The 27,568-nt window shown below is 39.9% G+C and overlaps 1 protein-coding gene across 2 annotated transcripts; it reads left to right on the top strand.

The window, feature by feature from the left end:
• The first annotated feature begins 1,567 nt into the window (after positions 1-1,567).
• Positions 1,568-21,475, top strand: CHRNB3 (cholinergic receptor nicotinic beta 3 subunit). Of its 2 annotated transcripts, none has more exons than XM_020801374.3 (6): positions 1,568-2,081; positions 8,428-8,579; positions 11,422-11,466; positions 18,253-18,362; positions 18,632-19,505; positions 20,565-21,475. In XM_020801374.3, exons 1-6 carry the CDS (start codon positions 2,024-2,026, stop codon positions 20,697-20,699), a joined length of 1,374 nt encoding a protein of 457 aa, XP_020657033.2. In that variant the 5' UTR covers positions 1,568-2,023; the 3' UTR covers positions 20,700-21,475. The 2 variants fall into 2 exon arrangements, with proteins under 2 accessions (XP_020657033.2, XP_072848054.1); XM_072991953.2 differs by lacking the exon at positions 1,568-2,081 and adding an exon at positions 3,136-3,226.
• The last annotated feature ends 6,093 nt before the right edge of the window (positions 21,476-27,568 follow it).

The following is a 27,568-nucleotide window of genomic DNA, read 5'->3' as shown; positions in this document are numbered from 1 at the left end:
TCTGTTTTTAAGGTAGTAATGTACAGTATTGTGTTTTAACTGTTTTGCCTTTTAATAGTTTGTGAACCACCTCAGGTCCTGTAACTGGGAGCAAGGTGGCATAGAAAATAAATAACTAAATAGTACACAGTTACCAGGAAATAAACCCCTGATCATACAATTGTTGTCCCAAAATATTGAATACCACACAGCCAACACACACAAAGGACTGTTACTGCTGAAATCTGTGACAGAAGGTAAAACGCTACTTTAGGAAAATAACGCGTTACACAATGCATTGGTATTAACACTGTAAATGAGGGAGGAATCTCCAAAGGTCGTCTGGGCTCCCTCCCTCATGTACTGTATAGTGCACTACCCTGACTACTTTATGTCCTGAAAGGCCTCTGCCACATTGTGTGTTTTGAATTACTTTTATTTATTTACAATTATGTGCACAAACTTAATAAAAGAACATTTTATCAACACGGTGTACAATAATAATAATAATAATAATAATAATAATAATAATAATAATAATAATAATAATAATAATAATAATAATAATAATAATAATAATAATAATAATAATAGGCATTTATATATAAGACAAATAAAGTAATTTTAAAGCTGGCAGGGAAAGAGCAAGAGAGAGGAAAAACCAGAAATGTATTTGAGCAATAATACAGTCTGGCAAGGCCTAGATGAAGAAAAGGGTGCAAGTGGTTGCACTTGCAGGACCTTATATGTGTATTTATGTGTATGTAAGGTATTTAAATACGTTTAATTATCAGACATTCTTCCTAGCACTTTGAGACCTCTTTCTTTCTTTCTTTCTTTCTTTCTTTCTTTCTTTCTTTCTTTCTTTCTTTCTTTCTTTCTTTCTTTCTTTCTTTCTTTCTTTCTTTCTTTCTTTCTTTCTTTCTTTCTAATACAACTCTGACAAATTGGGGCCCCTCCTGACATTTATTGTGTGAAAGAGCTAATTTATTTCCTGCATTTTCATGTTGGAAATTCCAGTTCTGGATAGGAATGAAAAGGGAAAGCAAGCTGAGCTTGACAGTTCCAAAATACAAGGCAAGCTTGTAAGGAGCACCGTTTTCAGATTTTTGCCTCCGTATGTGGATAATAAGGCATATCAACTCTGTAGGCTGGGAAGAGTCAGCCCACGGTCTGGATCAAGCCCTTGGAAGCAGTTTACTTAGCTATTGCCTCCCAACTCATTTGTAATTAAAAACATAATGGATCAATTCTCCCATAATGCCACTTAAGCTTCTTCCCTTCCCCACTTCATATTTTAAGAAACAAATGTTCCATGCTGGAATCTCCTATATCTACTTTGAAGTTTGAAGCATCATATCTTTTAAGTGGATTCACATGCTTAAATGCAGTCCAGTGAGTGGATGCATATTCTCTGTAAGTGCAAAGATTGTGTTGTGCTAGCCTGATGGTGCCAACGTTTCATAGGAGCCGTTCGTGGATCAAGAGAGACATCCAGGACCTGGTTGCTGTCAGGAGAATGTAAACATTGTCCATATGTGTGTTTGTATCATCAAGGAAATGGCATGTTATGCTTGCTGAGAGGTAGAGGGCTGAAATGTGCTGTAGCAAACACCTTGAACATGCAGAGAAGCAGTTCTCATGACTTACCAAATAATTATATGATCAAAAATACACGTTCTTGCCACATTAGATTCACACTTGGTTATGTGTCTTATATCTTATCCATCTTTAATGTTTCTCAAATTCATGCAACCTTGGCTTTCAGCAGTGTGCCGGTTATGAGATGAACAAGGCAGAGTTTAGGACCCAGAGGTTATTTTTTTTGTGTGTGGTTTTTTTCTTTTAGCTTACAGCCTGTGACAGCTGACCGAAAATCAATGAAGTGTACTTTAAGAAGCTTCACAGTGGTGCAAGATAAAGGCTCAAAAGCTATTCTCTCTGCTCCTAGCCATGGTTTAGAATTATTTTGCCTTAACCCCTTTCTCAGATGGAAGATGTTTGCCTATGAAAATCAAGAAATCTGGTGGACAATGTGGCCGTGATGATGGGAGTGCTGGATTTTATGATAGTGTCCCTCCTTTGCTGTGCTAACACGTCCGGTAAGTGCAATTTATTCCAGTTTGAAATGTGTCAGAAATAAGACTGCTTGCAAAAACACAGATGCATTGATGTGCAAAATTAATCTACTGAGTCTTGCTGTTCAGGCATGTCTGAAATACTTTTGTGTGTGTCCATGCATGTGCATTCACAAATAACCTACATTAAGAAAAGAACCTGGAGAGAAAATATTTTCAACAGTTTTCATCGTTAAGAGTCTTATCTTTGAGAGAGAAGACTAAATAAATAAAGTATTATAATACTGATCACATAAATTAAATCATCAGCACTGTAAGCACAGAAAGTACAAAAATTACAAAATGCCGAGTATTAAAGCAAGGTATCAAAAGAATATGTAAACAAGATCAGGTCATCCTCCTTCTCTTCCTAGTTTCAGCAACTGGATTTGTTATAAAATCTTTGGTTACCAATTTAAAACAATTTCCAGTTGCTGCTAATTTGACTCCAGAAATTAAAAAAAACTGGGGTCTTTGCAAACTTGCCATCTTAGCTGTACATTTTCAGGTTTTGACTCCTGATGTTTAGGCTTGACTCTTTGGTCTGCTCCCATGTACCAGCAATGCTGAGAAATAAGAAATAAAAATAATTATAATGGGATTTGTTATCACTACTTTATATAGTACAGTCAGGATAATAGTGCTTTACAGACAAACAAGCAAAATAATAGATCTCTACCTGAAGGAGCTTATAGTCTCAGAATGGAGCCCTATGCTTTCCTACTGAGAAGCAAGTTTTGAGTTTTATGGGACTCCTTCCCTTATAATCGAAATAAGATTGCAACTTAAATTTGAATGGGAGAAAGGAAGAACACATTGAACTAAAAAGGATCAGGAGAAACAAGAATAATTTTTCTATTTCAATGAAGGCGAAGAGTGGTACCAGATGTCACTGATCTCACCCACTATTCGGTCGTCTTGAGCTTTTAATTCACTTCACTGTCACCTCTCCATTACCACCACTAAGAGCAAATGGCTTTTTCCTTAGAATCTGGAAGGATGTAATATTGTCTGCTGTTACTCCCTTAAGCAATAGGGACTCTCAGAAGCAGGCTTTTACAAGGTCAGTTTTCCTGTGAAGAGAGAATGCTACATACAGAGACAGCAATTCCCTGAAAGCTTGCTTGGAAGTAAGTTCAATTAGCTTTATTGAGGCTTGCTTTGGGGTAAATTGTGTAGACTTGCAGGCCTTGGGCATTTTTGTAAACAACCCACCCTGCGCCATGTATTCTAGTTTAATTTTGCCTCTAGTTTGGTGCTGGTCTTTGACTGTAATAAATTCAGTTCATACCTGTCTTTAGTTTTAAAAATACACATCCCTTCTCATGGATCAAGAGAGGACAACATATGCCGATGAGTGGGCCTCATTGCAATACCCTTGAACCTACCTGAGAGGGTGTATTCCCTGTGGGGAAAAATGTTGTTTATCTTTCAAAGAAGCACATTAGTGGTTCCAGGAGGTTTCCGACAGTGCTACTGTTCTTTCAAAAGAGGGAGGCATGTTTCTGATTCCAAAGGAAAAACTGTACTCTTAACATTTCTTTTCTGGCCATTCTTTCACAGAAGCAACAAGGGGCAGGCAAAAGACTAAGGAGGTCAAAAAACTCAATTGGAGGCCACAAATGTCACTTGCGACTAGTCTGAAAGAATGTTCTCAGTGATTAATCAGATATTTACAATTTTTACAGATACAGTATATACCCATCCTAAAAAACACATGAAGTGACAGGAACCTCACTATGCCCCCAATGTATATATATATTGAAAAGTAGGGATTGAAAAGTAGAAATCAGGAGTTGCTTGAGGCCACAGGTGTAGTCCTGAGGATAGTCAACAATTACTGTGGAAGCTGTTCTCTATTTGGGATAGACTTTCATTAGACTGAATTAACTCTCAACTGGAGCTGTTGGTGACTACTAGTCATGAAGCATACTAGCCTTTCGCCTCTGAAGGTTGTTTACCGTGGAGCATGAGTAGGAGTGTGTTACTGTTTTCACATCCTGCTTGCGACCAGATCCTGAAGTAGATGAGCCTTTGGTCTACTCTGGAGTTCTTATATCGTTAGTGTCTGGAATGTGAAAGTATATTTATAGCCCTTTGACCTTTTCGATTGGGAAATTCCCTCTGATACATACAACATTGTTGCAAAAAAGTACGGCAGTTGAATATGTCATCCTTTTGGGTAAAACTTTTACAGAATTCGTAATGCTGACCTTCAGACTTATTAGACACCATTCGTGAACCACACATTCATCTCCCATGTAATAGCTCCTGGTGTTGATACTGCTGTATCATAGGATAATTAAGTGGCCCAATTGATATATGCCTGTAATACTGCAGATTTTTGGTATGTAGTCCTTTGCAAACTTCCTGGAGAGAATGTTTCAAAGGATATTGTCTGTGTGCGTCTTATTGCCAGATGAAAGCTGTTCCTTTTGCTCTCCGAGTGCCATTTTAGATTCCAGCTGAAGATACGATACAGCTGGCGCTGAATGGCCTTTTTTTAAAAAAAGACACATTCATAGTCAAAGTGTGAAACAGAAGAAAATGTTAAGAGCATTTCCTGTGATTACTTCTATCTTCTTCTGCCTGGTAATTACTCCAGCAGTGTTATCAGCACAGGACAGTCAACCTCTCTTTTTTTCTTTCCCTTTTCAAAGCCAAGGGATTACAGTAGTGCTTTTGGAGCAATTCTCTAATACATTTAATTCTTTTTAAAAACCATATTTTATCCAACTCTTCACAAGGATGACATTAAATGATATAACAGGCACATTTCCTTATTTCACATAGCCTATGGGATTAGCTCTCTCCTTTCTTCCCAATTGCCTTCTACATTTTCTTTCCTCTTTTGCTTATGCTACTGAATCTTGACCCATTTTGGGGCTATAATATTAACTCTATTGCTTTTATCCAGCTTTTGAGCAGGGGAGCATCTAGCCCTTCCTCTTTCTGATTTTCTTTTTCCATGTGGAAAGCAACAAATCTGCTAAGGAGAGGTCCCTACTAATGAGTATGCTCCTTGTGCATGCAAAAACCTTGGGACACTGGAAGTCTTAATCCTGGGAGATCTTACACACCAAGGAACCTCTCTGGTGCAAATATGTAACCTTCCATGTGGAGAAAATGGGGTGTTTGTGTACTGCTAGCTGAAGGCAGGGTAAGTACTTCCGTATCTGGTTTGGTTATACTTTACCATGCTCACATTCCTTTAAACATTTGTCATGTGATACTACACTCAAGTGAGGAAGTGGAGAGAGTTGGTAGTTTTAAATTTCTGGGTACTTACATCTCAGAGGACCTCTCATGGACTATAAATGCCAACATGCTAATAAAGAAGGCACAGAAGAGGCTGTATTTCCTGAGAATGCTCGGGAAGTTAAATTTATCACAGCATTTACTTCTGTCCTACTACCGTAGCACCATTGAGAGTGTCCTAACTTACGGCATTCTGGCATGGTTTGGGAGTAGCTCTGTAGCGGACAAAAAAGCTCTACAGAGAACCATTAAAATTGCCCAGAATATCATCGGGCTCCAGCTACCAACCCTGGATGACATCTTCACATCCCGCTATCTGAGGAAGTCACACAGCATCCTGAGAGACTCTTCCCATCCTGCTTATAACTTTTTTGAACTGTTACCGTCTGGCAGAAGATATAGAACAATTAAGACTCGGACCACACGTTTTCTAAATAGTTTTTATCCTAGAGCTATAATTGCAATTAATAATGAGCTTAAAGACCACCAGTAGTGAATAATTAGTTGGACTGTGTTACTTGGCCTGAGGTGTAGATGTTTGTATTTTTAGTGGTTGGGACTTCTAGTGGGTGGGGAGTGTTTGGGGAATGTTATGTGTGTGCATGTGTCTGGTCTCTGGGTGTCTGTGAATTTCGTTGTATGGTATACTGTGTATATACTTACAATGACAATAAATTATATTATTATTACTATTCAAAATGTGGTGATATAATGCATTTCAGAAAGTAAAATCAATACTTTTACACTAGAGCTTTTCCTTGAATCATTTGGGTGTGTGTGTGTGTACATGATGATCCTCTGGGATTCAGAGTGTCACACTTACTCATCATACTCAGACTTTGGAACAATTGCTAAAAAAACAAGCATGTAGTTGATCTGGTAGAATTATTTGTAACATGATGTTCAGTATAGTGTAGTGGATAGAGTGATAGGCTAGGCTTTAGGATGCCTGGGTTTAAATCCCCACTCTGCTATGAAAGCTCACTGGGGGAGTAGAACTGGTAAAACTTTAAATATCTCATTTACCTTGAAAGGCCTGTTAAGGACACTATAAACTGATTCCAAGTAGGTGATACATAACAATAACTTATGTAACAGACTAGTCATGTAAATAGTTAAGGAAAGTAACACTCTACTGATGTGTAACAGTTATTTTAAAAATAATTTGAAATCAAAAACCATTAAAAATGGCCACCCACACAAATCCTCCTAAAATGTAAGATTTATGCAATAATTAAACATTAGTTGTTGTGTAAAAGATTGTCACAATGGTGTTTTTCCTACTTTAAAAAGTAATATGATTGCCCTGATCCACTTTAAAAAGTAACTTGTTGTGAATAATGCTGTTCCTTTTTATCATGTTATTTCCAAGTCTGATCCTACAACTGCCTTGTTATTGATACCATCAACATATCTTCATGTTCCTTTTCCTTAAAAATAAGGAGAACATCCTTACTCTGGGCAATGATGTATAAGTGTTCCTTGAAGAGACCAGATGTTCAGTGAATTCTTGGGTATGAGGAAATTTTAATGAGTTCATCCAGAGGTGAGAAAGGAGGGTACCTACTGATTTTCTTTTTCTTTTATACAGTCCCTAAAAGGTACTGGAGCCTTATTCTTCTTGTCAGCTGAGGCAGAATTATATGTTTTCTGAAAAGTAAAGGTAGAGGCACCAACTCTAATTCCAACCTTCCATAAAATGTTGCTACCAGTCGGGGACAGTAGTAGAAATAATATGTTTCGGACAAGTGCTTGACAAGCTGATGTGAAGCTTTCTGTATTGCACCCTGGCATATTGTATTGAAACTGTTATGACTGTTCACACAATAAATATTTCGTTACCCAAGGAAGGTGCATTGCAAACGCCCGCACAGCAGAGGGTCAAACGAGGTACATTCCTCCCAGTAGCACCTCACACCTTTCTCTGCTATTACCGTCATAACCTTCCCCACTGACCCCCTTTATTAGTTCCACTTCCAAAGTGACCTAGCTCAGCATCAACTGTTGCATCTCTTGGCTGAAGCTGTTGAGGGCCTCCTCGGATCATCCAGTACATGCATGTGTACGTGTGTCTGTGTCTTCCTGAGAGGAAAGAAACCAAGATTCCTCCTTCTGTTTCTCCTTTTCCCCTTCCAGAACTCAGGGGAAAAACACATATCAGTCAAGTATGATTTTTTTTTTTTAAAAAAAGAAGCAAACCCAAAGTAAACACATGGGCATATCAGCCCAAAGATTTGTTCTGAAAGCAATGTTCCAAAGATGCAAGAAAGCAGGTCAGCCTTGGATGCTGGGTGGAAAGCTCTGGGAGGCCAAAACAAAGGGACTGCAGGCACTAACAAGGCAGTGAACAGCCTGGGCAGCAAGATAAAAACCTGAACACCCCCTTCCCTTGCCACCTTCAGCATGCCTGCCACCTATCCAGGTTGCAAATAGCTCTCCCGGCCTCACATTTCAAAGAGTTCTGCTGAGCAAAACTGAGGCCAATGAAGGAACTATAAAGAAAGATAAAGGCAAGGTGGGTCCAGAAAGTCTCGTCAGATTTGGGGCACTTGTTCATGAAAACAGATGTTTTCCCCATTCCCCTGCAAAGTAAGATAAGCACCATATGGGTGTCTTCTAGTCCAAATGGACAAGACACAGCCATTCTGAGGTGGCATAAACAAGCAGCTTAAAAAAAAGAAGAATAAGTTCTTATTAAAGATATTTTCAGCTACGGGTATAGAACTGAAGGAAGTACTTTAATGCTGAACTATCACCTCTTGCTTAGCTGAAGACACCACCCTCAATGTGATCAGGAAGACACAAAGCAAGACAAAAGCAGTTTGAATACCTCACTACCTGCACTTCTCTTGTACACAGTGATTAATCTGCAAACATGTTGAACTTTCCTTATATGCCCACATACCCATTGAATTTTCTATGGAGTTAGTAAATCACAGAAAATAACCCCCCACTATTTTTCCAATTCTTCTTGTGGCTAAGAAGTATGTTTTTAACCACAGACTTTGGTAGCAGTCTGTCTTGTATCTCCCTACCTCTATATAATTTTCTCTCTTCTCTTCTTTTCTTTCAGCTTTTACTGTGTTCAGCTCGTTTGCAGAGAATGAAGATGCCCTATTGCGGCACTTGTTTCGGGGGTATCAGAAGTGGATCCGACCAGTGAAACATTCCAACGATACCATAAGGGTGTACTTTGGATTAAAGATATCTCAACTAGTAGATGTGGTGGGTAAATGTATAAACGAGAGATGGGGACAAATTAAAAAATGGCGATTCGGGTTGATCCATTATTCATCAAGGTTAACGGATCAATGAATACGAATATACGAATATTCTTTGACAAATCGATGGATCGATCCATTGATTTGTCTGCACTTTAAATGGCTATAACACTGGCTCCCAACAACCTAGAGACACCAAATTTGCAGGGAAGCTTCCCCAGACGCTTTTCTACAACTCCTGAAAGTTTGGTGAATATTAGATCATCGACCCCCAAGTTATATAGTCACAAAGAGGACCCCACAGGAAAGCTCCCCCCAGGTCCTTAGATAATCCAGAATCACAATGGAGCTTCCTATGTCTTTCCTCAAGACGCCTGCCAACTTTGGTGAAGATTGGATATCAGACATCCAAGTTATTTACTCATAAATTGGGTCTCCCCAGGAGAGTTTACAACACCACACAGAAGCCCATTATGCCTACCGGCCGCTGATCAACTGATCAGAAGCTGATAGGCAAACACCCCCCACACACAGCCAGGCACCTCAACAGCCTACCCCACGTCCCCTTCCTTTCCCTACCTTAGCCCCCATCCCACTGCCACCAACACCCCCTTACCTTAATAGCTGCTGCAGAGGTCTCCATCAGGCCTCCGCAGTGACGGTGTGTAAAAAGGGAGACTGGCTGCCCTTTGCAAAGATGGCAGTTGCGGCTTCATTTAGGGTAGGGAAGCTGCAGCTGACATCTTTGCAAAGGAAAACCAGTCTCCATTTTTACATGCATGGCTGTGAGGCCAGAAGACTCGGCAGCAGTGATTGAGGTAAGAGGGTGTTGGTGGGGGTGGGGGTGGGGTGGGGTGGCACCTAAGGTAGGGAAAGGAAGGGGGTGAGGGTAGGCTGTGGTATTGAATGGCTGTGTGTGGTGATGGCTGCCTTTCTGCCGCTGATCAGCTGACCGGCGGCTGGTAGGCAAAATGTTTGTTTTTGGTTTTTTTAAAATATGAAGGATGAATAAAAGCAGGTAAATATTTGTCCCTTCTTATTCGTGGGGGTCTCTGGAACCCACAAATACGGATCGACACATATTTAATGAATTGGCTATATTCGTTGGAAAAACTGATCCGTTTTTATATTCGTCCCCATCTCTAGTATAGACCCGTTTCTTTGGGTCCCGCTAGGAGAGATAAGCATATCTGGTGTCCTTGAGTAGTACCAGACAACAGTATATTTGCTCCCATTTCCTTCTGTCAATGCTTTTCATGTTCCCCTAAACATATCCCAGTTGTTCTCCTTTCTGACAATCAGTGAACATGGTAGAGGTAGGAATGCTGTAGAAGAGCGTAATCTGTCCCTATAGCATTTAGGATCTCAGATATATATGTTTGAAAGGTGTGTGCTTTGTTTGACATGTATGTGGTTGATACTAGAGGCTTACAAGGTGGAACACCTCTGGAGACTCTTCCTCATTGTCACACAAAGTGAAGTATACTGCACATTCTCCATCTCCCTCTCCTTCACATACATGGATGCCAAGGTCTCTGGGTCATACACTGGACCAGTGACAACTATATAATACCTCTGAGCAGAAGAGAGTTATTGCTTTCAATACCTGCTTATAGTTGTTCCTATAATGGTTAGAGTAGGGACAGACTGCCGGAATAGAAAGGGTTTTGTCTGTATAAACCAGGGACAGCGTCTCTGGATGGAGCACACCAGTGCAGTCCCCCTTCCCACAACCAAGGATTCCATCCAGGCCCTTCTCAGACATCACAACACCACCGACTGCAGGTGTCATTGGCCGCTGTATCGAATCTTTGCCAAGAAACTGGGATGTGACAATGTTGAAGAATTAAGGACAGCAAGTAGTTTTCTGCAAACCAGACAAGGGCGGAGGGCTCTGCTTTCAGCCTGACCGATCAAGAGGTTCTACACTGCCAGCTAATTACAGGTGGTGATGTTGTACTCCTTTACTACTTCTGTCCTTGCAAAGACTCAGTCCCCAGTGCAGGAGAGCACAGCTGGCTATAAAGTGACCATGGGCTAGCCTATGAGGTTTCCAGAGTCTCTGAAAACCACTGCAAAGCCAAAATAGCTGATTTCTTCCAACCATGAAGCTACAAAATGTTGAGGGGCAGCCTTCAAGGCCAACGTTTGCAACTCAAGTGTAGGAGCTGGCTTAGAATTGGCCAAGTAACATCACCTCTCCCTCACTTGCCACCATTAAGTACAAGCTATAAGGTTATAAGTCTGAAGAGGCATGCCATTAAAGAGTCAGTTCAGTTGTTTTGAGGGACGTGGTGGCGCTGAGGGCTAAACCGCAGAAGCCTGTGCTGCAGGGTCAGAAGATCCGGCAGTCGTAAGATCGAATCCACGCAACGGAATGAGCACCCGTCGCTTGTCCCAGCTCCTGCCAACCTAGCGGTTCGAAAGCACGCAAATGCGAGTAGATAAATAGGGACCACCTCGGTGGGAAGGTAAACAGCGTTCCGTGTCTAAGTCGCACTGGCCATGTGACCATGGAAGATTGTCTTTGGACAAAACGCTGGCTCTATGGCTTGAAGAGTGGGATGAACGCCGCCCCCTAGAGTCGGACACGACTGGACAAAAAATTGTCAAGGGGAACCTTTACCTTTACCTTTTCAGTTGTTTTGTACAGAAACTCCCCCAGGGAAATGGAACTCCCCAGAAACCTCAAGAAAGGGCTGCTTGCTTTCTACTTGTGAGGAATGGTGTGTGTGTGTGTGTGTGTGTGTGTGTGTGTGTGTGTGTGTGTGTGTGTGTGTGTGTGTGTGTGTGTGTGTTTTTCCTTGAAGAAATTGATACAGTTGCTTCTCTCTCTCCCTCCCCAGGATGAAAAGAACCAGCTGATGACAACTAACGTATGGCTGAAACAGGTAAAATATCTACAGAACGATGTATTATATTAAAACATTTGTTGCAAAAAACATGTCATGATGATTGCCAAAGCCTGTGAATTCTGATTACTGCCTGTGAGTGTTTCACAAGGATGTAAAGATGGAGGTTCTTGAATTTAAGGAACCTTAGCCCTATTGGCCTTTCGATATAAGCAGGCTTACATCTCATATTAAATAATTTGATTGTGTTATAGCTTCAGGGTTATGCTGATTAATGGTCTGTGAAGATTATTTAATTTAGTGTACTTGCAATATGACAGCTACAGACATAATGGTGGGGGAGAACTATTTGACTAATACTGCTTTTTTATATTGTGCTCATTAATTCCTCTTTTAGAAGTCTACTAAAGGCAGAATCATTTCCCTTAAATCAGCCTAGGCACTGTCCACTAATCTTGGTCTTTCCCAGCAAGTCTGGATTTCAGAATTTGCGCTGTGTACGTCCTGGGGTGCATTGTTTAGTTCATGCAGAGCAATGATGAAGCCCATAGGTGTCAGTAGTTGAGCTGTGGTCATCAGATGAAAAAGAGAACAGTGTTCATGTGCCTTTAATAATTGTTTAGACAAGGAAATTTCATCATGTGAAGATTTTAATGCAAACTAGATATACCAACATCTATTCATTTTTATTTGATTTATTTGATATTTATACTACCTGACTTAGTGAAAACTCACTATCCTGAGTGGTGAACATAAAGGAAATTAACTCTACCATGACACTATCACCCTCCACCAACAACATCAAGTGATAAATACTATACAAAAGAAAGTAAAGAACTACGAATTATAACAAATTAGAGCAAAATCAACAAAGTCAAATAGTGTCAGAAATAAGGTCCGAAAGATAAAGTAATAAATTCCTGCCTCAGAGACAATGTGTTTTGAAAGGCCTCTTTATAAAGTTCTGCTTTAGCGAGTTTTCTGATGATAAGGAATGGTGAAACCTGATGTGTCTCCGGTAGTAAGGAGTTCCAAAGGGACAGGACCATCACTGAAAAGGCCCAATTCCTGATTGATGATCTTCTGGGTGGTCCAGTTTTTTAAAAAAACCACTTAGAGTAGTGTCCTACACTAAGACAGCGGTAAATAAATAAATAAATTTGGGATGCTGGATTTTCATATCAGTTGCTCAGAATCCATTCTTCTCTGCTCTCCACATCCACTTGTAAGTATGATACGCCATCGCCTGCTGACCTGACCCAACCCTACCCTATCAGATGATCCATCTGTGACCTCTTGGGGTGGTGATATTAATTTTGGACTCTCAAGAATTTCTCCTTATGCCCTCTTCTCCCTATCAGCTAGTGAGGATCACTGATGTGCCATTTCCTACTCTGGGTTATCCTTTGTGTGCCTGCCACTTCCTGTTCACAATACTACTGTTACTGTTAGATATCTCTAAAACTCTGATAAATCGTCAATATAGTAGGACAGTGGCTCCCAGCCTTGGGTAACCCAGGAGTTCTTGGACTACAGTTCCAAGAATCCTTCACCACTTCCTGTGCTGGCTGGGGTTTCTAGGAATTGCAGTCCAACAACATCTGGATTACCCAAGGCTGGGAACCACTTTATTTATTTATTTATTTATTTATTTATTTATTTATTTATTTATTTATTTATTTATTTATTTATTTATTTATTTATTTATTCGATTTATACCCCGCCCCCCCTAGACAGCATCTACTCGGGGCAGCTTACAAAATCATAAAATATCATTAAATAACAATAAAAACATCACAATCATAATAAAAAACAATCATAATTATAACGTATTAGGAGAATGTTTCTAAACACATATCTTTTTTCAGCAAAGTGGGATTTTCCAGCTTCTTATAATGCTGGAGCTCAGTTTCTTTGAAAGAGTAATTGCTGGGACACTACTTACAAAATGCTAAGAACTGAAACAGCCTTTCCTAACAGAGCACACACCAGACATGTTGAACTGCTGCTCCAGTCATCTTGAGTCAAAATGACCATTGTAGTCCTGTCTGACACATCTGGAAGAAGGAACATCTGGTTAAGGAAGGCTATACTAGAGGATAGGAGAAGACACTTTCCTCAATTCTCATATGACCAATGGAGATAAGTAAACAACATTACACACAAGATCTGCAAAGGGACTCAAATGACTGAGAAAGTGACACAAAATTACTGTGTGAAGTCACAGAGAAACTCTGTTTCTGTAGGGTTTTCTAGATTCAAACATGTCTGACTGCAGCTCAGGTCAGCTTGATTGGTTCCATGAAACTGAGCACATAAAAGTACTCTTTGTTTACTATTTTGGCAAAGGAGGACATAGCAGCCCTTGGGGTCTATGATTTTTTTTCATGGATGGCACAAGGATGATTGGCAATATCCTATGGTTGACTTGAGTGAAAGAGGAAGAAAAAAATTAGGATGACTTTTTGTAAGTTACTGTTTGCAGAACTGCATAACCTGCAGCTTATATGCAGCTCTCAGCTGCAGGATGTGCTATTCCATATTGATTCCCTCCCCACCCCCCAGCTGATCATGTGGGCTGTGAGGGAAAGGCTACTGCTACTAGCAGCTCCAGGAACCAGACTGAAGTATAGGAAGAGGAAGCAGAGAAACCTGTCATTTAGTAGTCTGAGATAAGGGCTATTTAAAGACATTTAAAATGTATGTAACCTACTCTTTCAAAACACTGAGCTGTGCTTTGCATGCCTGCAAGGCACATCATGAAGGCTTATGCCCAGAATTGAGATGGGCTTTGCATGCCTGAAAGTAGTTGTATTTGGGCTTATGTCTCAGTAGAGACAGCACAGAATTGAGCTGTTCTTCATCTGCTTCATAGGGAAGTCTCAAAACAGGTAAGAATTAGATTTGTATATGTGTTCGCATACACATGTGCGGCTCCTCCCCCTCTCCAGCATACCCTAATGTGGTACCTCAAGTTAAAAGACGTTGTGCATTCCTTAAATATTAGAAAATGTTTCCGTTGTTCATTGGCTTAAAGGGCAAATCTTCAGGTTGTCATTACAAACAATTTGAAATCTGTCCATTGCACACTATACAGTATGATACTTAAGGAAGATATGCAATTTAAAGAATAGTTGAATGCAAAGTAGAAGATAGAAATCCTTCATCAGCAGAAGCCCATGAATTAAGAAATAAACTCTGTTGAGTTCATTGGGACTTGTTCCAAATCCATAGTACCTAGGCAAAATCAACTTTTTAACCATCTTACTTTTTTTAAATACCCTATTATGTTTAAAGAAGGAGAATGGTAGTGACATACTTAGGTAGACTGAAGTACAATATTGCTGAGAATCATCTCTACTCACCAGTTAAAGACCAGCCATAACTCATCTCTGACTTCAAGTTGAATTGCTCTCAGTTTCAAGACATATCAGATTATTGACCAACACTCTTGTGGACTTGTAGTTGTGTTGGTTATTTGAAGTTTCATGGGTTTCAGTGTTCAGCCAATTGTTGACAATATCAGAGAAATTCTGTGTCAGGCATCCTAGTGAGAATGTTGTCCTGCTTCCAGAAATCTGAAATGGTGCCTATCTGTGCCTCATGCTATGATCTCAAGATACATAGAGATATTTTGGGAATACGGTGCAATAGATAATTCCCTTTGAAAACACAACTATTGACCAGAGTTTGGATGAAATCTATTACAAATGATGACATTATCTTTAATGGGTTACTTTTTGTGTAAGGATGTTGCTAACATTGTTATTTTTTAAAAGTTAACATAACAATTGGTCATCTCATTAAATGTCTTTTTTAGTACAACAAGTACCATTTGCTTGTTACCTCTTATCCGAGGGGCATTTGTTTATATTACTGGTGAACTGCCCAGAGTAGACCTTTGGTCTAGATGGGTGGGGTAGAAGTCTAATAAAATAAAATAAATAATAATGAATCTTTAATTATTTTTCTGAATGAAAGGTAACAGGAAAGCAATGTATTAGTGTTAAATTTACAAATGATGTTTAATTTTTAATAATAATAATAATAATAATAATAATAATAATAATAATAATAATAATAATAATAATGATAATAATAATAATAATAATAATAATAATAATAATAATAATAATAATAATAATAATAATAATAATAATAATAATAATAATAATAATAATAATAATAATAATAATAATAATAATAATAATAATAATAATAATAATAATAATAATAATAATAATAATAATAGGTATAGTACTAAACCACTTCATGATATTGGCATATTTAAACTGGAAGGTTTGCTTTGTATTGGTTCCAGTGATCACAGGTGCTGGAACTGATCCAAACCAGATGATCCTGCCCCCACAAAAAAAGGTAGAAGCCCCTGATAGGGGCTCAGAAAGGTATGGATAGGATCTTTCTAGAGGTGGGCTAGTCCACTCCAACATAGACATAATCTAATCACCATCTTAAGGAGCGGACAGGTCCATTCCTACAGTGGACCAAAGAGCGGGCTAAACCCTAGGTACTCAGTCTTAAAGTGGGTGTAATTAGGGCAGATCAAGAAGCAAGCCAGAAAACAGGACTGAAGAAAAACAAAAGATACAGAAACATGCCAGAGCTCAAGAAGACCTTATTGCTTACACAAAGGTCAACTGGGATGGGAACCTTCTTATACTCCTTCCAGTCCAGTTCAGCACTATTCAGTGGCCAGCCTAGATAAATGAAGTCACTCCAATGCCTGATAGTGCTTCATTGGGTTGATGGATATGAATGTGAAAGAAGGACAGTGAAGAAAGTTGACAGAAAAACGATGGATTCATTTGAAATTTATTGTTAGACGAGGGCTTCGTGACCTAAAAGCAAAACCACTAAACTGAGGCTGTTGTACTTTGAACAGATTGTGAGAAGATAAGACTCATTGGAAAAGACAATAATGCTAGGAAAAGTTGGACCAAATAAGAGATGGATTGACTCAATAAAGGAAGTCACAACCTTGAGTTTGCAAGAGCTGAGTGGAGCTGTTGACAATAGGACTTTTGAGAAGTCTCTAATTCATAGGGTTGTCATAAGTCGGAAGCGACTTGATGGCACACAGCAACAGCAGCAGCAACAACTTCACTGCAAATCTGCTGCTTACAGTTCAATAGATCACCATATGGGATAGTTGTCCACAGCTCTTAGCAACACCTGATCAATAGGGAACCAAATCATACACAAGACTGTACTGGTGGCTAACTCCATGCTACCTCCTAGTAGGTCCTTTCTAGACATGGAATTAAAGGCATTGGTGCCCTCCTAGGAATTCTCAGTTCACATGTTGGGAGGAAGCTTAGGAGCAGGTGGATCCACTTTTGTAACGCTTTGCTGTGATCGTCTTTTTAATTACAGCTAGACGAACTTTCCTATGAAGAAGGGCAAAGGAACAAATTCAGTGTCCTTAGAAAAAGATGATATAATGAAAAGTAATGGAAAGGATTAAATTGTGCATTATCTGTGTTGCAGGCTGTAATTGATTCTTAGCAGCTGAAGCATGTAAGCATCAAAGAGGGGGATGAATATTTTAGCGAATTATGCAGAGGAGCTTAACTTGGAATTTGAGAAATCAAAGGTGTAACTGCAAATGGTGTGCAAATTTGGGTCATATGGCTGTAAAAACACATAGCAGCAGACCTTATTTCTGAGTATGCATGCACAGAATTGGACAATGTCTCTCCTCCCTCACTGTAAGACGGCTAACCCCGTTATATCCCATTGCTGGAGAACAGGGCATACGGCAAGAGAGGGGTAAATGGATAATCTTTTTTTTTTTTTTTTAAATCCCTACCAAACTTTGCCATGCCTACTGCAAGCGTGATGCAGAGAGACAGGTTATTTGGGAAATTCCCAAAAAGGAGCATACCAGGTATGAGGGATGGCAGGAGAACTGGATGTTGTAAAAGGCTTGTGCCTAAATTCTCTACAGGAAGGTGTTTTCATTGTTGTTATTGATTTTAGTTAGCATACTCCTTTTTCTTTTATTTGCTTTCCCACCAGACAGCCTTAAAAACTTATAAATAATAAATCTAAATGGAGAGGTACTTCTCTTTTATTACAGCAAGCGTGATGTCACTCTGAGATAGCTTCTGCATTGCAAATCAATATTAGGTTGCCAGAGGACCAGAAAAAAAGCAACTTGGCCTTCTCTAACTCCTTTTTTTAATGCCTAATGCATTTAAAAAGTGCAGGAGGCTTTGCAGGACACAGAAATAAGCCTGATCGGCTGCTCATGTCTGCAGAGGTCAAGCTGCTTTTAAAAGAAGTCTTAGAAGAAAGCTAGCTGGGAAGCCTGAATCAATGGGAAAACATATCCTTTTCTTTCTACACTTCTCTTTTTTTACAAAAAATATCAAAAGATCAATCTTACTGGTGGACTTCTATGACTTAAAATGTATGAATTCTGCTGCATTCTGAAAAGTTGTGTGAGTTTCTTGCCTTAATGTAACTTGCTTATTCTGGGACAACTTTCTTCAATTGGGTGCCCTCCATATAGGTTCGGCTGCAACTTCCATAATCTGTAGGGATTGTGAGCGTTAGTCCCTACATGGGGAATGCCTAACGTCACCAGTTTAAAGACATGGAGATCCGCTGATGTTGTGAGGGACACATGCCACATGAATGTCTCAACAGCAGCTTCATATCTTTTTCTTGCCTTATGCTGATCTGTGGCTATGTACCTAAGTGCTGACCATTTTCAGGGGCTGAAATATTTGGGTGATAGACCATCCGGTGTGGCTATACTCACGAAACTTCAGCTCTGTTGCTTTTTGCTGATTATTGCAGGAATGGATTGACCACAAATTGTGCTGGAATCCAGAAGACTACGGTGGGATCACAGCGATTCGGGTCCCATCTGAATCTCTCTGGCTTCCTGATATTGTTTTATTTGAAAAGTGAGTATAAGAATCCTGCACAAAAAGTTGGTATTTTTAAGTTTCATGGCTTGGTGCATATTATTTTGGAGGTCCCAGAGCACACAACAATTTCCATGTAATGGTGTTTAGAAAGAAGTTTTTACTGGAATTTATTGCATATTGGGTATCTATTTACCATTACTAACATGACATAAATGAAAAGTCACAGTGTAAGAAAAATGGAGTCAAAACAACTTAAAACACAGGAATTTTTTGCTTCTTTCCCTCCCCCTCCCAACTCTTTCTAGTGCTGATGGACGCTTTGAAGGTTCCCTGATGACAAAAGCAATTGTCAGATACAATGGGATCGTCGTCTGGACACCTCCAGCCAGTTACAAAAGTTCCTGCACTATGGATGTGACCTTCTTCCCATTCGATAGGCAGAATTGTTCAATGAAATTTGGATCGTGGACTTACGATGGCAGCATGGTTGATTTAATCCTAGTAGATGAAAATGTGGACAGGACAGATTTTTTTGATAATGGGGAATGGGAAATCTTAAATGCTAAGGGAATGAAGGGAAACCGAAAAGATGGATTGTATTCCTACCCTTTCATAACCTATTCTTTTGTTCTGAGACGGCTCCCCCTGTTTTACACTCTTTTCTTAATAATCCCGTGCCTGGGATTGTCTTTTTTAACTGTGCTGGTTTTTTACTTGCCCTCTGATGAAGGAGAGAAGCTCTCCTTGTCGACTTCTGTTTTGGTCTCCCTTACTGTTTTTCTCTTAGTCATTGAAGAAATCATCCCTTCCTCCTCCAAAGTAATCCCTTTGATTGGGGAATATTTGTTGTTCATCATGATTTTTGTTACCTTGTCTATCATTGTGACTGTTTTTGTCATCAACGTACATCATCGCTCTTCGACCACCTACCATCCAATGGCCCCTTGGGTGAAAAGACTCTTCCTTCAGAAACTCCCCAGGCTGCTCTGCATGAAGGGCCACATTGACCGCTACTCGTTCTCTGATCCTGAAGAAACCTTGAAACAAAAGCTGACAAGAAAACATAAACACAAACAGTTCAAAGACGGAGAAAAAGTGGTGATTGCGTTCTTGGAAAAGGCCGCCGATTCCATCAAGTATATCTCCAGGCATGTTAAAAAGGAGCACTTCATTAGGCAGGTATGTGTTAGAGATCAAGAAAGGGGCTGGTTTCCGCTTGGCACAGTCTGTCCCTTTTCTAATTGGAATCTGCCATAATTTCACATTGGGTTTCAAACTGATCAAGCAGGCAGGACCTTTTTAATACATTTAAAGCCATTTCTCATCTGTGCCAAGTTTGTTCAGAAAGCATTCCTTGTTTAAGAATGTAGGAAGTGCCTTGTCTGTTCTAACAATGGGCAATTTTAGTAAGTCCAGGAGTCAGTTCCTTAAAAAGAAAAAAAAGGAAAAAAAAGTGCTGTCCTCTGAAGATGCCGGCCACAGAGACTGGCGAAACGTCAGGAAGAACAACCTTCAGAACACGGCCAAAGAGCCCAAAAAACCCACAACAACCATTAGATCCCGGCCGTGAAAGCCTTCGAGAATACATTTTTAAAAAAGGAGCCAGGAGCCTCACCTTTGGTGCTGTCACCAAAATGTTATGGTGTGGCATCATTAACCCTCCACCACAATTTTCTTCAGATGTGTCTTATTTTAAAGGGAAAATCCAACCCCCATCCCCACCCCTGCACCTAAATCTGACAACTTTGGATACTGTGAGGGGCACAACTGAGATCAGAAGTCAGGTTACACACAGCCTAGTCCTAAATAATCCCTTATATTTTAGTCAGAGTCCATCAGTAGACCATATCTTGCTTTTTTTTAACATTCCTTCATTAAATTATTCATTAGAAGGGTTTTCATTAAAATATTTCACTTGAAATATTTGTCTTTTTAAAGACAATACAGTTATTGCTAAGTCCTTGTAGAATTTCTGCGTTGGCTTACTGATCATGACATATGTAACATTAATTCATTTTCTGTCCTTAAATATGCTTTTCAGCCCTAAACATCTGATATGAAAGGCTAACACTAGTTATCGCTGCTAATGAGGTGATAAGAATCCATCAGGGGGTTAGGCACATTCAGTGTTTCAGCGTTGTTGGTGCTCTACAGCATGATCTAGAATTGTCTTCCTCTGTTAAACAGCTCCTGATGTCAAATGAGCATAACACTCACAACTGCCATTTTCTCTTCTAGGTGGTGCAGGACTGGAAGTTTGTAGCTCAGGTCCTTGACCGCATCTTCTTGTGGTTATTTTTGGTGGTGTCTGTGACCGGCTCTGTTCTTATATTTACCCCTGCTTTAAAGATGTGGCTGCACAGTGGTTTGTAGAACTAACACCCAGCCTCTTTTTGCGACAGCAGAATGGTGGAACAGATATTCAATGTGCACTGTCTCAATAGGTATATAGACAGCTCAACATATGATGCCACTGGCGGCAACCTTTGTTGATACTACTATACCTGGATCAAGCTTTAAGGCTGAATCCTGTGCCCATTTTCCTGGGGCAAACAGTAATCAGCTCACTGGGATTTACTTCTGGGTAAACATGTATAGGATTGTATAAATAACGATATCCAGTATCTTTTATATACATAGACCTTGATCTGCTAACTCAGATGCAGTAGAAAAAGACATGTTAAATCTGTAGACTAAATCCAAAATCAGTCCCAAGCGGAATAGACGTAATGAAGCATTGTTTATAAGTAGGGGAAGGATTTCTATGACATTTCACATTTTCTCTGCAACCTACATTTGAAGCCATAAGCAAGTTCAAACATGTTTATGAGTAAACTGGCCTTTCTTACCAGATAACTCATAAATATGCTCAAAGCAACCCATTGGCTCAAACATAGGTTGCGGGGGGGGGGGGGAATGACATGTCATAGAAATCCTGCCCCTAGTTATAAGCAATGCAGATTCCATTGATTTCTGTATGTCTATTCTAGTTGGAATTAACATCAAATTTAGCCTTATATGTGGTAAGCACATAAAGTAGGCATGTCTAATTCATGTCTAAGAATTGTTAATTTAGCAATATCTGTGGGACACTAGAAAGATTTTATAAAAGTCCACTATGGTCATGGGAACATGGTTAGTCACAAAAAGTTACATAACTGGACACTACACAATTTTATTCAGTCATACCTAATCTCATTTCTGCACTCAAATGTAAATATTCTATTTGATGCAAATTGTCAGGAGAAAAGTAAGATCCCTATATATTTGTTGCACTATTTTCTTAAGAAATCAATAATATATAAAGACATAGCACTGCTCCATAACGTTAATGAAGAATAAATATAAAAAGCACAGATATTTTATATTTTAATCTATTATATATGCAGCTGAATTTAAGTACAGTATGTCTTGTGCACAGTGCACAGTGACCTGTCCTTGTGGATGACATCATTTGTTTTCATTTTTGAAAGCCATTCTTAGTCCCTTCCTTGGCTTGTCAAAAGCCAACCTGCTCACGTTGCCTCTCAGCTCTTGGAAACAGATGGGGCTTTTGCCAAGTGCTTAGTTTCCCCCTCACACGCAGTGGCCCAGGAGAGGGATGAGAAAAACTTCCCAGCATGCCCAGTCATGGCCTGTGTGTCTCCTCTGCTGTCAAGGGACATTTCTCCATTAATTTTACTCATTTTACAGTCCTTCATTCTTAGAGATTTACCACTAGCCTTTCTCTATGGCTGCAGTGCTAAGCATGTATGCACAGAATAACTGCTTTTTAACTCTGTGGAATTTACTTTGGTTAAACTCTCAGGATTCTATTGCATATTGTAAAGATTACAGCTTTCAGAGCTGTTCTACTATTGCACTTCCAAAAATTGTTTACATAGGATGCATGCGTTCATTTCTTCCCATACCACCATGGTGGTGTTGTTATGTGCTGCCCAGTCACTTCCAACTTATGGTAACCTTGATATGTTTTTCAAGGGATCGCTTATGTCCAAGGAGTGGTTTACAATTGCAACTCCCCAGTGAGTTTCCTTGACTGACCAGGGATTTGAATGAAGGTCTCCTGAGTTCTAGTCTGACACTCTATCCACTACACCAGTGGTTCTCCTCTTGGGTCCCCAGTTGTTGTTGCCACTCTCAGAAATCTTGGCCAGCACAGCTAATGGTGAAGCCTTCTGGTAGTTTTAGTCCAAGAACATCTGGGGATCCAAGGTTCGAACAACTGCATTACACCACACTGACTCTCGTAACACCATAGATACTGGTTAAACAGCCTCTTCAGGTTTCTGTAGCCGACCAACCAGCATGCAAGGACAGCAGCCTTCCTGGTATCAGTACAACCAATGCTCCAGCAATAGAAGAGTACTCATTCTGATCACATTACTACAGGCAGCATTATGGATGGTACCTGTGCTGAGCAACAAATTTCCTCTCCCTTTTTCCAGATATCTAAAGTCATTTGGAGGCTTTCAGAACATTCATTTTTAATGATCCCAGAAAATTTATCTGCCAACATGGACTTTCATTTTAGAAGTTGGGAGAAGTGCTAGATTATTTCTTCCATTCTTTGTAAAATATTTCCCTTTGGAAGTGAAATGGACATGCACAAATTTCTGCTAATCCATGTTGGTCAACTTCGCTGTTCATCATATTGACCCTGGTTGGGATAAAAGTGAGGCAACTTCAATTTGGAATTGCTGGACTTTGTCTCAACTGGCTGGACTTTGTCTCGACTCAGTGAGATGGAGCACCTGGAGCCAGGGGTCAGGAGTTTGATTCGGTGCTGTGCCTTCAGGGAGAACAGCCAGTCTGCTTCGTCCCAGAGCACCTCACAGAAGAAAGGGATAGTAAAATGCTTCTGATTACTCCATACCTACAAAGCCTTGGAAAGGACTGCCATAAGTAGAAATTGACTTGATAGCAAGTAATTATAATTTTTAGGCATTTCCTCACTGCTACTGTGAGGTTCTCTGCCCCTTCCACCTTTTTAAACCTATAGTGCTTTAAAGATTCTGCTTCCAGCTTCCATTAATCCTCATTTATGATCATCTGTACACAGCCTGATTCTGAAGCCAGTCATGCAAGGTTAACAATGGTCAGTAGCTGGAAGCTGTGAGTCCATTCTAGAGAGAAGCATCAAAACACTTCTTTGCCATCATCAAATTTTCTTCAGGACACAAACCTTTTTGATCCAATCCCTACTGCGGTGATGGTTGCCTTGCTAGATATGCCAATATTAGGAGAGGATGCAAACAAATGAGGTTCATGCAGGTTGAGCTTGCAGACAAACTGTAGTGGTGGAACTTTAGGTCACTGTGACAGAGCAAAGGTTAGTTTGCAAGCAGTCTAACATATTTCACTTAAAAGTAGAATTAAAAATAAATACATGTGGAAAAATGCCAAACGCCTACTAATCTTCTCTGAAAGCCAGGAAAATCAGTGCTGTGCCCATCAGTTGACCAATACATGAAAAATTGATTCCATCGGCACTGATGAGTTAAAAAAAATGGCAGCCTGTTTTTTCTTTATAATTAGTAAGACATAAGAACAGAAGGCCTTGCCGTTTTGTCAGTAAGTGGAAGCTGAAATGTCTGGGTGTCGGTGTGTCCAGGGACACCTCTAATGCACCTGGTCTTTCTGGCTCTGTCTTTCTCTCTCTTACACACACACACACACACACACACACATATGGGTTCCCTCTCTACGGCCCTGGCAATAATTCAGGGGCAGACGCAATCTGGATGAATTCTGAGCCAAATAAAAACAACTGTTTTTCTGGCAACTCCTGTTGAAGCCAGTGAAAGAAAAATGTGGAAAATGCCACCGTGTGTCTTTCACATTGTCAGTCCTGCCACTGTGACAGGTCATGCTGTATCTCTAGGCATACGCTTGATTAACAACTTGGGGGGACTTCAGAAGTAAACTATTTTCTGTGGGCCAATCTCATGCATGTAGATATTGTAATTATCTTTTCAGAGACCTTTGGGCAGAGTGGGCAGCATATAAGTGAAATAAATAAAAACTAAATAAATAATTATTCTTATCCCCATCTGTTGTGGAGCTACCGTACAAAAGGGTGCTGTGACACAAGAAACTTTCTGTGTTGGCTCAGAAATCATTTCTTAAAGATCTCAGCAGCACTTTGTCTATAATTAATGCCATTACTGTATAATTAAATGTCACACCACAGAAGGTGACCAAGGATATGGAGGCACCTTTGGCTGGTAGAGACGCTGGTCCTAGATACAGAGTAGGAAGTAACTGCTAGGGATGGGATTTTCAAATATTTTAAAACTACAAATACCACAATTCTCTGTGGTAGGCATTCTACCTACCTTACAGATACCTGGCAAACATCTCAATGTGATACACCTGGGTGAAAGGCCTAAATTATAAAGCCTTGAGGCTTAGCACTGCGCAAGTGCCCTGTTTGGAAAGAAAGATCCAAACTAGCACATGGTAGGGATTGTACACACTGAGGTATTTGCCAGGTGACTGTAAGATAAGTAGAACTCCCAGAATGAAAAAGAAAAGGTATTTGTAGTTCAGAAAATCCCATCTCTACAAGTTGCTGGAAGTTATTTCCTGTAGAGACCACCACAGGTGATAGGGGAGAATTTCCAGGAATATCCTTCTCTTGTGCATCTGCAAAAAAAAAAAGGAGCCCTGTTTATATCTTACGACAGTAATTATATCTCCCCAGACATCCCTTTCCTAATTTCATGAGCAGCAGTAGGTATGTCAGAAATCTTGTCAGTGTTGCTAAAATCTATTGCATTTTCTAAACTAGATTATGAGACGTTTATTTAGTATAAGGAGATAGACTTAAAGCTGTGTAGCTCTCTAAAGCCATGTTTTGACTCTCAGTAAGCCTTTTGGACAACGCTAGAGTGATGTTTGTTTTGTTGTTGTTGTTGTTTGTTGTTGTGTGCCATCAAGTCAATTCTGCCTTATGGTGACTCAAGGTTTTTTAGGTAGAGAATACTCAGAAGCGGTTTACCATTCCCTTCTTCTGGGCGGGGGGGGGGCGGTATCCTGGGACCTTGTAGCTTGCCTAAGACCACACATGAAGTTAGAACCAAATTATAGCAACCCTAATAGGGCTTTCAAGGTAAGTGAAATATTTAAGGAGTAGTTTTACCAGTTTCATTCCCTAGTAAGCTGCCATGGCTAAGTAAGGTTTCAAACCCTTTTCTCCAGAGTCCTAGTCCGTCACTCTATCCACTACACTATACTGGGAATTCTTGCTGACCTCAAGTTTGCCTAATTCCACTGTGCTTTGTACAGGGTCCTGAAGTGATGCTTGTGATTCTAAAGCTCTCTGTTTCCACTATGTACTTACCACCCCTACAGTTGCTTGCCCTGCCCTTCCCTGCCTGTCCCAGGATTCAAGGTGCTTTCCACCCTTTCATTCTTACCACTGGGCAGCAGGTCCATAGGTCTTGATTCTGAACAGAAGAGGCCAAATGTTCTCATGAATCATCTCACACAAAGTGTGCACACAGTATGGAGTTGTATGAACACTTGAGCCTCACTTGTTTTGCTCCATTCTATAAACTATGGACATTAAACAATACTGTCCTGCAAAGGAAGGTTTCCTGTTGTGTGTTCAGCCACATCCTCTGGATGAAACCTTGACACAGGATGTAAACATGTTATAAATTTATATGCTACAGTACATGAACATAGCACTGCTTTGAATGTCATTGGCCAATAGTGGTAGTAGATCATTGCAAACAAGAGCTGCGCATGAGTGTAAACATCATTAATAAAAGCAGTAATGAATAAATGATCCTGATCTTGAAAGTGTTGTTTTGTATGTTGTCAAAGAACTGGTAAAAAGGAGAGAAAAATGTAGCAGCAGGAAAAGGCTATGAGTTCTAAAAATAAATACAGAGGGCAAGCAAAAGACTCAGTGCTCGGGGATATTATGTTATAAATACTTCCACTTCATCTTCTGTGTAAAGAGTGTGATGTCTTTATTTCCCTCATATATTAGTAGTTTCCTTGCTGCTTTGGCTCATCTCATTTAATATTAAATATATGAATTCAGACAGCAACTCAAGTTTTACAGCACCAAGGGGAAATCCCAGCAGATGGATGGATGGATGGATGGAGAGAGAGAGAGAGAGAGAGAGATCTTTTTTCAATGAGTTATAATCAGAGCAGCTTACAAAAACAATTCTGCAGCAGATTGCAAGACACTTTTAAAACAGCTGCAAGAATAGACGAGACCTTTATAGGCCACTAATTTAAAAAATTAAAAAAATCATACAATATGCAAACTTTTGTGGGTAAACCCCACCTCTTCACAGCAAGTAACAGAAGTCCAAATATTTGTGGCAAGATGGGATTTGCCAGGAGGTGGCTCTTAGATGTAAAGTTTTTGGCAAGGTGAATTTCACCAGGTACATCTGTCTTAGATGCGGGAGGAAGCAGTAAGGTTGTTGTTTTAAAGTGACAGCTGAGGCAGCTGTGGGTTGGATTCCACACTCCAGATCTTGCATTTGCATTTTGTAATGGCCACCTGCACCCCTTTTATTTTAAAACATTGTTAATCATCAGCTTTAGCAAACCTCTGCTCAACTAACTCTTTGATGCCAACAATGCATGATGACAGCATAAAACGTTACAGTTATTAGTCAGGAAGGAAGATCACTGGAAGTCATGATTGCAAACTGTCATAGAGATGGCAATACATGTTTTGCATGCAAAATGTCCCAGGTTCAATTCCTAGCATCTCTAGGCATGTCTGGGGGACTCCTCTGTCCTGAAGCCATGGGAAATTGCCACCAGACAATATAAACCTTACTGAGCTACATGACTAGATAATCTGACCAAGCAGTTTTCAAAATTCTAAATTAAAAGTTCCCATTTGGTTACATTTTTTAAAAAAAGTATATCTTTTCCCTAGCCATTCTGAAAGCAATAGGGAGCCAAAGTAATTAAACACTGACCAGCTGTGTTTCACACCAGTTAAATGGTAGCCTGATATGGAGATAATTACAGTAATCTAAACAGAGTATTACTGGAGTATGAATGATCACATTCAGGACAAATTTCTCTAAATGCATCACAGTTGCTAAACTGAGCTAAAGCTCTAATAAGCTCTGACCAAAGAACAGTGAGATTGAACAAAGGTTTAACGTAGGGGGTGAGTAACATGTGGCTCAAGAGCTGCATAGGGCCCTCAAGGACCAAAATATGGAGTCCGAGCCCCCCATATTCCCACACCCACA

This window comes from Pogona vitticeps, chromosome 2, assembly GCF_051106095.1.
Source record: "Pogona vitticeps strain Pit_001003342236 chromosome 2, PviZW2.1, whole genome shotgun sequence".
Lineage (NCBI taxonomy): Eukaryota > Metazoa > Chordata > Lepidosauria > Squamata > Agamidae > Pogona > Pogona vitticeps.
Note: the sequence above shows the minus strand (reverse complement) of the source record. Positions and strands in the feature narration are given on the sequence as shown.

What these genes read in the sequence shown, in the direction of transcription:
- CHRNB3 (XM_020801374.3), top strand. Translation starts at nt 2,024, where the DNA reads ATGATGGGAGTGCTGGATTTTATGATAGTGTCCCTCCTTTGCTGTGCT. An exon ending in GATATTGTTTTATTTGAAAA is followed by an intron (nt 18,363 to 18,631) that starts GTGAGTATAAGA and finishes AACTCTTTCTAG; the next exon opens with TGCTGATGGACGCTTTGAAG. An exon ending in AGGAGCACTTCATTAGGCAG is followed by an intron (nt 19,506 to 20,564) that starts GTATGTGTTAGA and finishes TTTCTCTTCTAG; the next exon opens with GTGGTGCAGGACTGGAAGTT.